This window comes from Galleria mellonella, unplaced genomic scaffold (genome assembly GCF_026898425.1).
Source record: "Galleria mellonella isolate WM207_F2 unplaced genomic scaffold, CSIRO_AGI_GalMel_v1 utg537, whole genome shotgun sequence".
NCBI classification, from domain to species: Eukaryota; Metazoa; Arthropoda; class Insecta; order Lepidoptera; family Pyralidae; genus Galleria; species Galleria mellonella.
Window position 1 is genome coordinate 1,438,624 of NW_026442112.1, and position 16,223 is coordinate 1,454,846.

Sequence of the window (16,223 nt, forward strand, 5' to 3'; positions counted from 1 at the left end):
TTCAAAAGTTATCTCAACTACATATCTTTATTTCGTCTTCATCTTATTGGAAACATAAAAAACCTCCATGTTTAATACAAAGTTATGAAAAATATAAATCCATAGAATCTCCCACTTTTACATCGTCCTGTTTTCCCATTTATAAATGCTCATATCAATCTTTAGTTTTATCTCCTAATATTAAATATGATTTTGGGTTATTAAAAAATGATTCAGAATTGAATGCCAAATTTATGTTTATAACTGACATTGAATGGAATGAATGGCACTACATCTTTACTGATGCATCAAAACCAGACAATAGCGCTTGTGTAGGTGTGGGTGTGTTTCATTCACAATTTAATATCGTTCAAAAAATTAAACTTCCACCGGAGTCTTCAGTTTTTACCGGGGAATGTTATGGTATTTTAAAAGCTGTAGAATATATACTTTTAATGAAATTACATAAGGCAATAGTTTTCACTGACTCTATGAGCTCTTTGCAAGCTCTAGCCAAATATCCGTTTAAATCAAAACCAGTTTATCCCATTATTTGTGACATAAGACAAAGTCTTTATCTTTGCATGTTGAGAGGTTATTCCGTTTCTTTTGCCTGGTTACCAGGACACAGTGGTATTAGCGGCAATGACAAAGCTGACCTTATTGCAAGAGAGGCTGTAACTTGTGGTGATATGTATCCGTATCATAATTACTGTAGTGACCTAGCTTGTCTCCCAAAAATATATTTAAGGTATGCCTGGAAGGAATATTGGGAAAAAACAAGTACAATAAAAGGAAGATTTTATCGCCTTATACAACCCGATATTCCTTTCAAACCATGGTTTTGTAAATTAAAGCTTGGAAAGACCGCAACAACTATTATAACTCGTATGCGTCTAGGTCACGTATGCACACCTTCTCATTTATACAAGCTTGGTATTGTACAAAGTTCGTCGTGTAATTGCGGTGCTGAAGTGGCGGACTTGAATCATATATTCTTCTCATGTTCTAAATTTGACCACACCTCCCTTTTTAATCATCTCCGATCCATCCGTGTTCCATTCCCAACTTCTATTCTTACTCTACTTTCTTCCAATGATCCTATTATCTATAAAATACTATCTTCATATATATATGATAACAATATTAAGATTTAGTTATATTACATGAATACATTTATAGTTGCATCAATTGCTTTTCCTATATATTTATAAGTATATTCTCATATGTACAAGTATATGTTTCATATCCTATAAATATCCTAGACCTAATCCTTATCCTTTCTAAATTCGTTTGTGTTAGGTATTTTTATTACTATTATCGTTTCCCCGTTTTGTTCTTGGCAAAATACCCTAATATCGGGGTGAACGCCACAAAAAAAGAAAAAAAAAAAAAAAATAATAAATAAAAAAATAAAAAAAATAAAGAAATGAATAAAAGTAACATGGCTAACAAATCAATGAATTAAATATAACAATTGTTCTACGTGTACGAGTATTAAATTGAATTTCCTAAGCTAATTTGTAAATGTCTTCTTAAAAATTTTAATCCATGAAACATTCTGCATTATAACATTGTTTGCTATCTCTTATATTTTAAAGAGTTTATCGTTGGCTTGTGCGACATCTCATTTGTAAATATAAACATTTACACAAATGATCTGACGTCAATCCGCGGCCTAACGACATATGGTTTAGTAGACATATTTATTGAGTAATCAGCACGCGCTCACTGATTGATAGTTCAGCCATCAGAGTCCATATTTTTACACGACAGTAAAAGATAAAAAAGAGTAATATTTTTCGATGCATGACATGGATCTTGATGCAACATAATACACATTTTAGATGTAATGATGATAAACGATCCAAGTGTCACTATATATATATATAAATATTAAATGTGCTATATTTTTTCTACTGTCTATTACTATTAGAAAAGTTAATTTGTTAATAGCACAAATAAATTTCATCGAAAATAACATCTTTATATCTTTCATAGAATTTTAATAGAAAAAGAAATTTTGACGATGTCCAATTAGGTTCTTTTAAGCTTATATTGGTACAAATAATATATTAGGACAATATCTAGGATTAAAAATTTTAACCCTTCTTTGCATGTTTTTTTTTTATTTGTGAAATAAATCAGGTGATATAATTCATATTCACAATTAAAGGACAAATGTTTAAAAAATAAAGTTGACAGCAATGGTTTTTTTTTTTGCAAAGGACATTCAAAAGGTATCCAGACACGATCAACTTAAAGTAAAATTCTTTTATATAATTTTTGGGCATCCAATATTATGATGGAAATTTCCACCAGTATGCAAAGAAGGGTTAAATCCCCGTCTGGGTGAAGCCCTAGTTGATAAATTATAAATGGGCTATTAGTTAGTTTTAATTGTAGATACTCTAAGATAGACTTACTTACTGAATGCAGTAAATAACCAATAATACGAAGGTGAAGTTTTGACTATAAATACACGTCATTATTTGTATAGACAATGAACTAACAATGACGTCATTTTAAAGTCTCAAACATTACCTGCAAATGACTTCCGTAATCTATTTATCTTAAGAATTTAAGTCTGGCTTTATACTTTCTTGTCTGTTGCTTTTTTTAAAACGCTCTATTTCGTTGACATAGGTTGGTATCGAAGGCATCACTTACGCGGGTAACCATGGGTTGGAGATTCTGCATCCGGATGGTAGCAAGTTTGTACACCCCATGCCTATGGAACTCCAAGACAAAGTCGTTGAACTTTTGAAATCCCTACAAGAACAGGTGAGATTCTTTTACATTTTTTTATAATCACCCTGAATAGCAAACGAACTGACGAAGATATTTATCTAACAATAGAAACAACTTGCCACAGAATTAATAAAAATCTTAAAACTCTGAATAAAAATAATAATAAACAGTAATGAGGCACCAATAACTAATTGATGTAAATTGTGTTACTGAAATAAATGGCGTTATTTAATTTATAAATTTATTTAGCTTCAATTCATGAAGGATATACAATTTCAGGTATGCAAAGACGGCGCGTGGGTGGAAAACAAGGGAGCTCTGCTGACATTCCACTACCGGGAGACGCCGTTAGCCAAGCGGCCCGCGCTCGAAGCACAAGCGCGCAAGCTCATCGCAGCCGCCGGATTTACACCTGCGCCCGCGCATTGTGCACTCGAGGCACGTCCGCCCGTACAGTGGGATAAAGGTAAGTAAACCATCATATTACAGTTTCGTGGATGTTTTTTATAATCTATGTAATCTTCTTTTCATTTAGGAGTTTCCTCTTGTCGGTGCAATTAATTCATGCATCTTCTTGCAGCCAGTTATTACATGCTATAGCCATATACGACATGACACCTAGTGTTTCTTTTATCTGCCCCATGTAGTTATTTCTCGGTCTTCCTCTTCCTCTTTTGCTATCTATTTTTTCTTCTACTATGCTCTTTAAAAAATCGTCATGTCGTATAAGATGGCCCAGCATTTTGCCTCTTCTATTCTCTATTTATGTAATACTAAGTGTAAAATACTCTTTCACATAATATTTTAATGTTGACAGGTCGTGCGTCTATTTACATCCTAAGGACTGCCTTCGGTTTGGACTGGAGTGAAAGAATCAGAGTTATTTATGCTGGGGATGACGTTACCGACGAAGATGCTATGTTGGTAAGTAACAGTCATTCGAACATAAAGATGACTCACACTTAGCGAGTCCTCTAATAACTATCTAAGAATATTCTGACCAAGGAATCAAAATCGCTGCACTCCTTTAAATTGATGACAGTAAGGTTGAAGATACGTGTTATGTAATGGGCAAGGCTCCTAATGCATATCAGGTACGCTTTGTATCCCCGTAATGTTGCGAGAAACTCAACGTTATAACCTCTACCGACTATCATGTTTTCACCGGAAACTGAAGTATTAATTAATATCAGATCATTAAGATTTATAATGAACTAGTCTTAGATTATATAGACAGAATGCCTCCATACAAATGCTTCGAGAAAAGCGGGTCAGCTTTTTCATACAATTTTGCGTGATAAATAGTTATGAGTGACTCCTTTATAACTTCTATATTTATTTTGTCTTGTAATTTCTGCATCTTTTTAATGTGCAAAAACACATTTTATTTATTAAATAATACGTTAAGATACGTTTTATGCGTAAGTATATAGAACACTGATAAGAAAGCGAGTCAGTTAAATTGACACTTAGCTGACAAAAAGTTGACCTGTTTTTGAGAATCGATGCGCTATCTATATAATTTAAAGAACTAGATATAGATATATAAGATATAGAATAATGTCTGATTTGTGAATAATTATAATGAGCCTATTAAAGTGGAGAACAGAAAGCGATATTAAATATTAAAATACGTATAATAAGCAGAATAAAATGTTACAATCAACAAGATGCTTAGCCACGAATATTGTCATCGATAGACACAGATAATTAGGTCGTATATCTACAACTCATACTCCTAACAGAGCCTAATTGTACTTTTTTTATTTAGTAATATTTTTCTTCCAGGCACTAAAAGGCATGGCCGCGACATTCCGCATTGCATCATCAAACATCATCAAGACATCAGCGGAGCGCAGGCTTTCATCGACCGATTCTGTGCTAGCGATGCTCAAATGGGTAGAACGACATTTCTCGAGGCGCAAACCGCGCGCTAATTCTCTCACATACAAAACCGCTAGGAAGGCCCGCGACACTCTACATATGCAGATGTCATACCATCTACCGACCAAAACCTCACCAAAGCAATCCCCACCGCGCTCGCCGGACGTAATATCCGATAAGTCATCCAGTGGGTCAGAATCTAGCTAATTTGTTAGGTACATACAAGGAGAGACTAATAAAAACGCAGCAAAATGTATAAGTCTGTCTGATTGTACCATAGATGATAAACAGAATTACTTTGTAATAATCCATCCTCTTGCAAACATTCATACATATATTACGCGGAGGTACACGGGTTATGTATGTGATCTTTAAAATCAATGGAAAATATAACCAAACACGTCCAATACAATTTAGTCTTGAAAACATATCAAATATAACAATATGTATTGCAATATGATATGCAGCAATTTTGGTCATACTACGAGTTCATATAATATTAAACAGTGCATAATATTTTTACTCTTTCAATTGTTTTTTTTTTTTTTTTTTTGAATGATAGACATTATTTTATATAATCGCATATAGTGTTTACAGTATACTGTTAAGCACCATATATGTAGTAAATGAAATGATATTCTAAACTTTATAATGGAATTTTACACGTCTTGTAGTCCTCAATTTACGAATATGGTAACATAATAAAACCAAATATTCCCTTTTGGGAATACTCGTAATATACACCTAAATATATTTTTTAAATTTATATCTTAGTATTATGCATTTACATTAACCAGATAATATAAAATAAATATATGAAAATGACGTCAAAATATCTGTCCGTGAAAATGGTGCAACCATTTCTGATAATTGAATACAACTTCTTATATTTGTGACATTACTTAGTTTTTTTTTATAACAAACTATATACTACCTAACATTATCATACTATATACCTAGTTGTTAATGTTTTGTGTCAATCGATTTACCCTTGGTCGGGGTATTGACAGTCAAGTCTGTAAACATCAAAGGTAACCTTCCGACATTTGCCGGCATGGGTGCCAGAACACCGATCGTTTAGGCTTTAGGGAATCTCTTTAAAATACGTGATATCCTTGTATTTAAGTATAGCATGCATTGGAATATATCTATGTGATAGTATAGTACAATGTACTTGTTAATAGTTAGTAGGCGAAGCCATATTTGTGATGATTTAAAATTACCATAAACTTTACCAATACATGTGTAATAAACTCATAAAGACTTGTAGACAATTGTAACCCAATATAGAATAAAAAAAAACTATTTGTATATTTATATTACGTAATTTAAATATTATGGCAGCTATATTGAATCTTTTTAAAGCTGAATTCTAAATTTAAAATATAAATCCCGGAATTTTAATAAAGGAAACTAAAAGATTAAAAACCGATACGTAACGTAACATATTACTCAAATACCATGCAGTATAACATTTCACTAAAACGAAATACAATTCTAAATGTAATACCACGGTTACGAAGCCCTTTGCCATTCTCTAAGTATTTATAATCTTTGATATTAATATGAGATTATTGTTTTAAAAAACTAAATTGTTATGTCGGTATTTAGAATTCTTTGAAAATTATTAACCTTACAAAAGGACTCGAAGCTGCATTCCATAGTTCTACAGGTCGAGTGCCTTTCCCACTATGATTATGGCTATAGGTATAATCATAAATATTTCGTATGTAAATTCCAATATGTACGAGTTATGAGCACTCATACCAAGTGAAGGATCATGTCCTCTGTATTATATATTATTATTATAAAATAATATCAAATTGGTTCGTTGGGTTTATTTAAAGAGAAATTTACCCGAAAGTGTATTTTTTTCCTAAATTCCCTCCAATAGTAAAAAAAAATTGTTATCGAAACTATCCATTATATTGATAGTACTGATTGGTTTCATAATGTGCACAAAATGAATAAATAGTATGAAATAAACAAATCAGAAAGTAATATTGGTCAGAATCAACATTTTCTATTGTAGATCTCATACAAATATTATAAGTATTTATACATAAATTTATGGTTTCTTCATCGTTGATCCAAATAAAACCAACAGATTATTATTGCCTAGATATTAATTTTACATTATACCTATGACCAATAATCAGAATAAATAGTACATTACTGCAGCAGCCAGCAACTAAGGCATTGATGAACAAACGTGCAAATGTGGGCTGAGACGTAGCCGAGGCACACATACGTGAGTTCATCAATGCCTAGTTGTGGCCAAGGCTTGTATAGTACTTTTCTCAAACAATGCGCGGAAATCATAAACACAATTTTACTTTTTAAGTTCAATGACGAATAACGAACAATAATAATTTTTCACGCGCCATAATATTCCTTTGTTTTTTTTTTTTTGTTTTCAATAAACAGCTTTCTATTTGCAAGCCAGTTCGAAATTTAAATAAAACCTTTTATTAGTTACCTCCTTGGTAGCCATGTTTTGAAGTAAAAGGTCATTCCATTTTTAAATTACAGGACAGATATGAGTTTACATAGTAATTTATCTGGCGGCAAAACACGACAGCATAGTAATTTATCTGGCCGCAAAACACGACAGATATGGATTTTCATACAACTTTTGCCGGCCGCTGCCCGCATGTATCTGGCCAGTACGGCAATTTTGTTTTATCTCGAAGAAGATTGTCAAAATAATGCTCATATTTCCAAGCATGTTTGAGAAACAATATATTGTAATTATTTTATACGTAACATTCTATAACATACGACGTATGTGTAATGTGCAAACTTTTCATTATCTTTGTGTATAAGAATTCAATGTATCGATGAAAAAAAAATATTAAAAATCTCGTTTATTTGTGTGATTATAATTTCCAAATCAATGTATGATTAAGTAGAGTTATTAATTAAATTAATATCGAATCGATGTTTGGGAGAACGTGAACTAGTCTAGTTGGTTGCTATTGATACTATACAAATACATATTATGCACTGATACGCCCTCGAATTGCTATATACTTACTGTATTTTTAGATACATATTTAATATTTTTAAAAGATTTAAATAAAACAATGCAAATAGACGGAAAATAGTCTTTTAATTAATAGTATATACAAAATGCATCCTTCATTGCCTTCACGTGCCCAGCTCCGTTGTCCCCGTGCAGTATCGCTATTGTCCCCAATTGACCTCACCACATGGGGACAGCGGGGGGATATTGTCGTACATTCTATAAATTCATTATTTAAATCTATCTTTAAAATTCACTAAAATTAGAGATACTAAATATAAAATGACGCTAGCGGAAAGTTAATACTTATAGAGAATATTTAAAGCATAATTGCTGTAAATAATCTCTAGAATGAATGAATTTTAGAGATATAAGAGAAACGATCCAAAATATTAGGAACGAGTCCCCAGCACCAATAACAATGAGACATTATTTAATATTGACATAATCGTTGACAATTAAGTCTTTTTACTCATGTCTATAGGCGATGGTTACCACTTTCCATCAGGTGGGCCGTCAGCTTGTTGCCATTCTAAGTTGTATAAAAAAAAGGAAGCTTTAAGAGGTAATTAAAAAAATTGTTAGGAACTTCCCTGAATAATTTTAGATAATAAATGGCAATCATAAAAAGAGCTTTTCAACGACATGCGCTCAGCTGTTATTGGTTATTGGGTCCTTGTATTGCATTTTTATAAATAATGACTTTAAGAATTGACACCATCTATCCCCACCACAATAATTATCATCAACAGTTTTATACAAATGTGGAGACAAGCAGAAGTAGTCACATAATTCGGAATAATATATTACAAGTTTGGAATGTTCCAATTTCACCAAAACAGTAACACGAGATATCAAATAAATAGGAATAAAAATTACTGATTATAATTTATATATATATTTTTTATACTTGGCATAATTAGTAATTTAAAATAAAATAGCCAAAAAAATACAATCAATACAAAAACTTTTTTTTTTTTAGTTATTAGTTTAAAACACTAATTTTGATAAAAATTAATGCCAAGATTGTCTACTATTTATGCCAAGTATGCAACATGGCAACATCGGCAATTTAAAAAGGGATGTCATTGTTTAAAGTGACTTAAGAATGACGCCTTTTATGTATTAGACATTACCATACTAGTTCGAAAAATAAATCATACACATTCGAACAAGGAATACTTACAGTCAACTTTACAAACAGCCTTAACTAACATCTATTCACAAAATTACACTAAAAAGTTCGTATCACAATAATAAATACAATGACTATATTGTCCATGTGTGCGTGTTCTCTACACGTTGCTGTGTGAAACGACCAACCACGATAGGATGAAGTAGAACAGGCATATGGGGTACACAGCGAGCGCCTTTTTTCCTGGAGGCTGACTATCCCCGAGAAATTTGGTTGCAGCTGAAACAACAATATAAACTATACAGGAGGTTGACTTTTGAATGCATTTAGATTTTCTTTAATAGATGATATACACTGGCGTGATGGTATACACTAGCGGGGCACCAGTGAAGGATGACAGGTGAGAATGAAAAGGCAGGTCTTTTTTCTCAATGAGTTGAAATGGATTGTTAATCCCACCTGCGCTATAGGTATACACTGGTGAGGCACCAATGAGAAATGATAGGTGAGGATGAAGCAGGAGAGCCTACCGTGACGAATCTAAAAATAAATCAATCACGATGGTTTCATTTCGATCTGACAGGGTATATTGCTAGCAATGAAGCTACTATTCTTCATTACTAACAATCCCTTTTCCCTCTGAAAAGGCAGGTCACTTAGACCAACGCGATGAATACACCCGGGATTAAACACGATGGTTTTTAGGGAGAACCACATGGAGGTCGACCTGACAGGGTATACTGCTAGCAATGGGACTGGTAATTCGCGTCACTAACAATCCCTTCCCCCCACGCATTCAGATTGGGATTAAATCAAAATCACATCTATGTCTGTATCTGAACAGATGTATAACATTTACTTTAGGTTAATTTGGTATGAACATTCAAATTCTAATAATTTTTATTCAAACACACTTGTTTACAAGCACTTTTAAATCTTTTTTTTTTTAAATCTATTGCAGGGTTCAGTAAGTTGTTATCTGTTGATCTGCTGATGCATCACCATAATGGATACTATCATTACTGGTACATTACTACTATGATCACATTTCTTTCAATATAATTTTTAAATACATTTAAAAAGAAGTAATGCAAGAGCAGAAAACCTCTATATTATTTGCTTTTTTATTGGAATGGTAACCCTGCCTGCGCAGGGCAGATTGCTAGTAATGGAGATTAGCAGCCCCATTGCTAGCAATATAATCTATCAAGTCAACCTCCTCGCACCCCCCTCCCGCCACCTGGAGACCATCCTACTTAATTCAAAATGAATTCATCACAATAGGCTAACTGAACAGATTTTTCATCCTCACTTACTATTCTTCACTGGTACTCCACTAGCGAATACTGTTAACGAAGGCGGAATTACCATTTCATTATCATCCATTTAAAAAAAATACTCGTGAGGTCCAAGACATGAACTAATTAAATAGTATTTAAGATATTTACTAACCAAATGTGGCCCAAACAAATCCGGTCATTGATATGATCAACCTCAGGAAGAACAGAAAGGTAGTCTGTGTAGCGAAGAGTATCAAACGGCAGACGACCAGCGCCAGCGCTACCGGAAATAAACAGTAGCCCAGTACACACACTGACTGGAAGAATGATCTGGAAAAGAACAAAGCAATTGATTCTTATGCACATTTTTTTTAGAATGATAATCCCATCTGCTCGAGGCAGGGGTAAGGAATTATTAGTGCGGACTACAAATCCCATTGCTAGCAATATACCCTGTCAGGTCGACCTCCATATGGTCTCCCCTGGAAACCATCGTGCTAAATCCCAGGTGTATTCGTCACAATGGGCTAACTGACATGCCTTTTCATCCTCACCTACCATCTCTCTCCTGTGCCCCGCCAGTGTATACCGTTAGCGCGGGCGAGGTTACCATTCTATTTTCACCCATTTGTTTATTAAAAAAAAAACCTATCTGCGCTATAAGCATGCGCTGACGAGATACCAGGAAAGAATGGTAAGGATGAAGTTAGGTCAGTTGGTCCTTTGTGAGGAATTTCCAGGAATTATCGATGTAACAAGGGGAACACGTAGAAATCTATCTGACAGGTTACATTGCTAATGATACCACTACTTCCGAAATAAAGTTTGCCTATAATTGCCATGCTTGACAGGCGAATTGGCAATCACAGGTACGCTTTGGAGATGTTTTAAGAGGAACGCGGTTGCCCATCCACCGCCCTCCAATAATTGCCTCTTACGCCACCCACTGGAAAGGAAGGGATGGTCTTTTCTATTCCGGGACCACACAGGAATTGAGAGACTACACTGTCTAAATAGAGGAAAAAAAGAGCCAGACTTCTTTACAAATAGTGCACTGTCACATGTCAAGCTTTCGCAGTTTGAGCACCGAATGGTTAACACTAAGCTTCGAGTAGCAATCTATTGTCTAAAATTCCTCGATTAGAAGTGAAACGCGTGTCGGAAAAAGTGTGTGGACTGAATAGCGGTCAAAGATTGATGGCTAATATGGAAGGTTGTAGAACTTGTGGTAATAATAATTGTAATCAATCTTGAAATTGACAGTTGCAGGCATACTAATGGTAGTGGAACAAAAGAATTTTAATCAACCAACCCATGATATGGACTTCCGCGAAACAGCTAGTTCAGTAAAATCTTTATATGTTAATGAATGAAATCTACATGACAGTATCATAGGTAGAGGGGGAAAAGGATTGTTAGTAATGGAGATTGAGAATCTTATTGCTAGCAATATACCCAACCAGGTAGACCTCCTCGCGGTTCTCCCTGGAAACTATCATGGTTAATTCCTGATGAATTCATCATGATGGGCTAACTGGCCTGTTTTCATTTTCATCTATCGCCCTTCACTGGTGCTCCGCCAGCGTATCCCGTTAGCGCAGGCGGGGTTACCATACCATTTTCACCCATCAAAAAAAACAAGTATCATAGGTAAATACGAATATTTTAAATGGCGCAAAAAGCTACATAGTTTAGGAAAACATTTCCTAATATGAACAAGTCAACTCAGAAATATACAATACAAACTAGTAATTTTTATCAAAAGACTGCACTCAAAAATTTACTGTGGATTCTTAGCCTATCTGGTAACTTACATGTTGCCACCTAATAGTTTAGAATTGATAGTGACAATAGCTGCTCCTATCCACACTAGGACAAATACTTCAGCAAATTCTGGTCCACCATCATTCGAGTTGTCTGCTCTCTGTGTCGACCCTTGGAGGATGGTCGCCATCAGTGTACATAATAATAACGGTCCCCATAAATCCCCTGCAAAAATATAAATTATAGGATAGAATGAAAATCATCTTTATTTAAATAGATTTATTTAATAATCATCATCACCATGTCAGCCCTTAACTGTCCACTGTTAAACATAAGCCACCCCCTTGGGGGGTTTTGCCAGTAGTGGCAACTTGATAGGAAGATTGGCGGCCGATTAAGAGTGACGCTGCTGCCCATCCCTCGCCCTCCTTTAGTCACCTCTTACGACACTCAAGGGAAAGAAAGAAGTGCCCTATTCTATGCCAGGACCACAGTTGTTTAATAATAATCTCTTTTAAATTGTTACTTTTTATGACTCTACCACTAGGTTTGGAATGTAGTTGTTTAAAATACACCCATAAGAAATTTAGTAGTGACTACTTTTAAAAATTATTTAATAGTAAGTAATTTTAACAAAGTTGCACTAGCTCCACATCTAAAAGATATTTAAAAAAACAATAATACATTAATATCATACATTAGATTCTCGTAGTTGGGAAAGAATGATGAAAAACTTACATTCTTTTAATAAACTAGTCTTTTCTCTGGGTATTAGGACATGGTAAAACTTATTTCCGACTGCTCTGAGATCACGCATCTGAAATTAAAAACAGTAAATATTAAAATATACATAGTTATTTCTTTGTACACTATTAAAAAAATGTTTTATCATGAAATTTATATATAAACAACATTATCTAAAAGTGAACATAATATTGATGTTATGTTATTAAAAGTATATTTTTAATTTATTAAACAAGTATTGATAAATCTTGAAATTTCGAATGGTAAGAAAGTAAGTGATTCAATTCAAAAACAGAATAGGTGAACGTTAAAGAGAATAATAAAGAATACTACAATACTTGGATACTGTATAGAAAATTATAGAAAAATAGACTAGTGGTTTTATTTAGCATTAGTTTAGGAGCCAGCTCTACAAGAGACTGATTTTATGTAAATTTTTTTAAATAAAAAATCTATCATAAACAACTATAATAAAGCTTAAATATATCAAAACAACTTTTATATGACTTACAAATGTCTCTTTGATAGGTTCATCGAGAGTGTTAAATTCCATTGCATCACCAGACGGGGCACCCTGAGAGGGTATATTCATTTCCCCTTCAACCACACCGACATCGCCAGCTGGATACATCTGGAAATAAGAATATTGAATAATTTTTATTCATTTATATATTTTATCAACTGAGTGAGCTTTACACTTTCCCAACATGCTCACCCAGGAAAACATCAGTACAGTAACATATGTAGGAATAAATTGAATTATATTAATTAGATTTAAATTACAACATAACAATAAAAGAAATAATATCTATATCTCTGAACACAAACAGTCTGTGGTCATCCAATGAAACTGCAATAAGGATAAGGATATCTTTAAAAAATTTATATATATATATATATATATATATATATATATATATATATATATATATATCGTTTATTATATATTTCATACACTTTATCATTACAATTACAATCTATATATTGGAAAGTATCTATAACATATACTTAGAAATAAGATAAAACAAGTGTATTTAGGCAATAGATGCCTACTGACGACCCTTTAGGTAAACTGTAAAACTAATCAATTGTAGTTTATGTTGTATTTGCTATGTATAAGCATGGTATAACTATGTAATAAATAACTAAATAAATAAATTAGTAAAAAGACATAACATCTTAGTTCTAAGGAAAACTGTCTAACATTACTTTCTACTCATTCCTAGATATATCCACAATATATGTAATAATGGACCTACTGTTGAGTTTTTTTATTCATCTGTCATCTCTCACAGTACCTCACCAACATATACCCATAAAGCAGAATAGGTTACCATTCTCACATAAAAAAGTTCTTTGATGAAAGAGATTTTTAGTAAAGGAAACTAACATTGCAGTATATTACTAGCAATGTGATTAGTGATTATGTTTTTTGCAAAACACACTTGAGTATTTTAGTACAAGATAAGATAATCTCTTTTATATTGGAGATTACATACAATTATAAACATAACACCTTAGTATTCAGGAGTGTTGTTTTTATTATAATAATGGAATAAGACAGTAAAATTAAATGGTAGGGAGGGATAATATCTTAGTCCTCAAAAATAGCAAAGTTACCATAGGAATATTTATTGTCTATAAGTAATAAATACCACTTTCCTTCACAATTTAAGGGAATAAATGAACAGTGTACAAAATATACAATTAAATCTTACCTATTTCGTAAAAATATTTATTAGTATTTACTAAAGATATTTAGTAAAAATAAATAATATCATAGTAAAAAATCTTAACCCCTTAACATCATATTGTTCCGCCTATGTATACATGAAATGAACCATTTCTCCACTAAAAAGTTAAAAAAATAGGTTGGTATCTAAAATACAAGTATCAAATAATGATCTCACTAAGTAAATACTACATTATACAGTTATCTTATAAGACTATAATATAAGTAATATTAAAAGTGCATCAACCGTTTCAATCATAACAGATTAATGTATTATGTAAATGGCGATCCTTTTTATATATCTAATGTCGCACTAAGTAGTAAGAAGTAAGATGTTACAAACTTTACATCTATTATACTTTAACAAATCGTCAGTTATCGAGAGCAAGAGTAAAATATCAACATTCCTACTTTAAATATATTTAAATGCTTGAGTTTATATTTTAAGGTTACTAAGTACCATTTACATCTTACACAGATTAAAATTGAAATTGAAAAAAAAGCAATTAAAACGAGACAGTAACTGAAAAATAGTTTATTTCAATACAATTTAATACAACGTACCCATATGATTCACAATTTTGTACGGCTATCTTAAATTTTACTATTACATTATACAATACTTACATCATATTTCGAATCGAAAGTGCTCATTTTTACAATATTTGTAATGATTTTCTCAAGTAATTAATCGAAGTAGTCACAGAAAATAATTAAAAAATTTCTTTACTTATCCTCATTATCCAAAGAAAACATACACGTCAAATTAATGATTGTTGTTTTATGAACGTCATTGGTGTCATTCCGTCATATTATTTCTCTGATGATTCAGTACACTGTACAAATTTCTAAGCCTCATAGATAAAGAACAGTACCGGCGATGCTAAAAATGCGTAATAGAAGAGTTTTTAACTATAACAAAAATTATATAGCTCATAGAACAAAGAAGGTGTAAAAATGTTTTACTGAAATCAAGCCACTTTATTATCTATGAAATTTCTAGAAGTTTCTTACTATTAACACAGATTGAGAATAATAATTTAAAATAGTATGTACTCTAAAGTAATGATTAAAACATAGAAACAATAATGGAATAAAAATAGACATTATCTTTTTACATGCATATATCTGTCACACCTATCTCCCGTTAAAATAGGTAGATACATCAAATGCATTAATTTATATCATAGAGTTAATATAACGTACTAAGTATGTACATTCAAATAGATCTCTTGCATTATCCATATTATTCACTTATCTTATCAAATACGCGCGCTAGTTATAGATATTTTTAACTGGGCATTTTTCAAAACGCAGTCTATTTTCTTTTTATTCTTTATTAATTTGCAAGAGAAAATAAAAATGTGCTTTTATTCTAAAAACTTTTTATTTATTTAATTTAAAAACTAAAAGATTTTACTCTACTACCTTTAAACAATAAATGTAGTAGACAGACTTAAAGATTTTATGCAAATCAAGTGAATAAATGAATATAAAATCAGAAAGCTTTTCAGTAATTATAACAAGAAATACAAACTTTCTACTGAATACTAGGCTGTATGGCTTAGTTCCTTTACCTCTCTCAATACGAATGAATTATTACTATTAAAGTCAAAATGAAGTTGTATACTTTACGTAAAAATTAAAATAATTACAATATTTAAAAGAATTACAAATTAAAAATAATCATATTGTACAAAGTGTTTATAAATACTTGCATTTAAAATAATCATAATTTATTTTTGGATTTGATTTTAGTCACTTGCTACTTTAGAAATATTTGGAAGGAAATTAACGATAAACAAAACCTATCATACCCGTACTTGAAAAAGTAAATTTATGTCTGCGTAATGCCCTTAAAAATCGTGTCATGAAAGTAATAATTAAAAGTAAGAAATTACAGATTTGCGGTTATGTTTTACTTTTACC

General features: G+C 32.1%; 3 protein-coding genes across 4 annotated transcripts in view; 2 read left to right on the plus strand and 1 right to left on the minus strand.

The window, feature by feature from the left end:
- LOC113513766 (uncharacterized) overlaps nucleotides 1-7,718 on the plus strand; it is a 35,060-nt gene extending 27,342 nt beyond the window's left edge. The window contains exons 9-12 of the mRNA XM_052898785.1: nucleotides 2,626-2,763; nucleotides 3,010-3,196; nucleotides 3,548-3,654; nucleotides 4,519-7,718. Coding sequence (XP_052754745.1) covers nucleotides 2,626-2,763; nucleotides 3,010-3,196; nucleotides 3,548-3,654; nucleotides 4,519-4,821 — 735 coding nt within the window. The 3' untranslated portion in view covers nucleotides 4,822-7,718. The remainder of the gene's footprint in view (nucleotides 1-2,625; nucleotides 2,764-3,009; nucleotides 3,197-3,547; nucleotides 3,655-4,518) is intronic.
- On the minus strand, nucleotides 7,708-15,081 carry LOC113512609 (protein YIPF6). 2 transcript variants are annotated; one of them, XM_052898787.1, is made up of 6 exons: nucleotides 14,922-15,081; nucleotides 13,074-13,193; nucleotides 12,557-12,635; nucleotides 11,869-12,043; nucleotides 10,227-10,384; nucleotides 7,708-9,053 (listed from the first exon to the last, which is right to left on the minus strand). In XM_052898787.1, exons 1-6 carry the CDS (start codon nucleotides 14,946-14,948, stop codon nucleotides 8,935-8,937), a joined length of 678 nt encoding a protein of 225 aa, XP_052754747.1. In that variant the 5' UTR covers nucleotides 14,949-15,081; the 3' UTR covers nucleotides 7,708-8,934. The 2 variants fall into 2 exon arrangements, with proteins under 2 accessions (XP_052754747.1, XP_052754748.1); XM_052898788.1 differs by lacking the exon at nucleotides 14,922-15,081 and adding an exon at nucleotides 13,278-13,416.
- Nucleotides 15,082-15,889: 808 nt separating this feature from the next.
- LOC113512359 (anaphase-promoting complex subunit 11-like) overlaps nucleotides 15,890-16,223 on the plus strand; it is a 75,686-nt gene continuing 75,352 nt past the window's right edge. The window contains exon 1 of the mRNA XM_052898786.1: nucleotides 15,890-16,183. Coding sequence (XP_052754746.1) covers nucleotides 16,165-16,183 — 19 coding nt within the window. The 5' untranslated portion in view covers nucleotides 15,890-16,164. The remainder of the gene's footprint in view (nucleotides 16,184-16,223) is intronic.

Coding starts and splice junctions, on each gene's coding strand:
- LOC113512609 (XM_052898787.1), bottom strand. CDS start 14,948: ATGAGCACTTTCGATTCGAAATATGAT. Junction 12,636..13,073: donor AACCTATCAAAGAGACATTT/GTAAGTCATATA, acceptor TTTTAATTTCAG/ATGCGTGATCTCAGAGCAGT. Junction 12,044..12,556: donor GACTAGTTTATTAAAAGAAT/GTAAGTTTTTCA, acceptor ATATTTTTGCAG/GGGATTTATGGGGACCGTTA.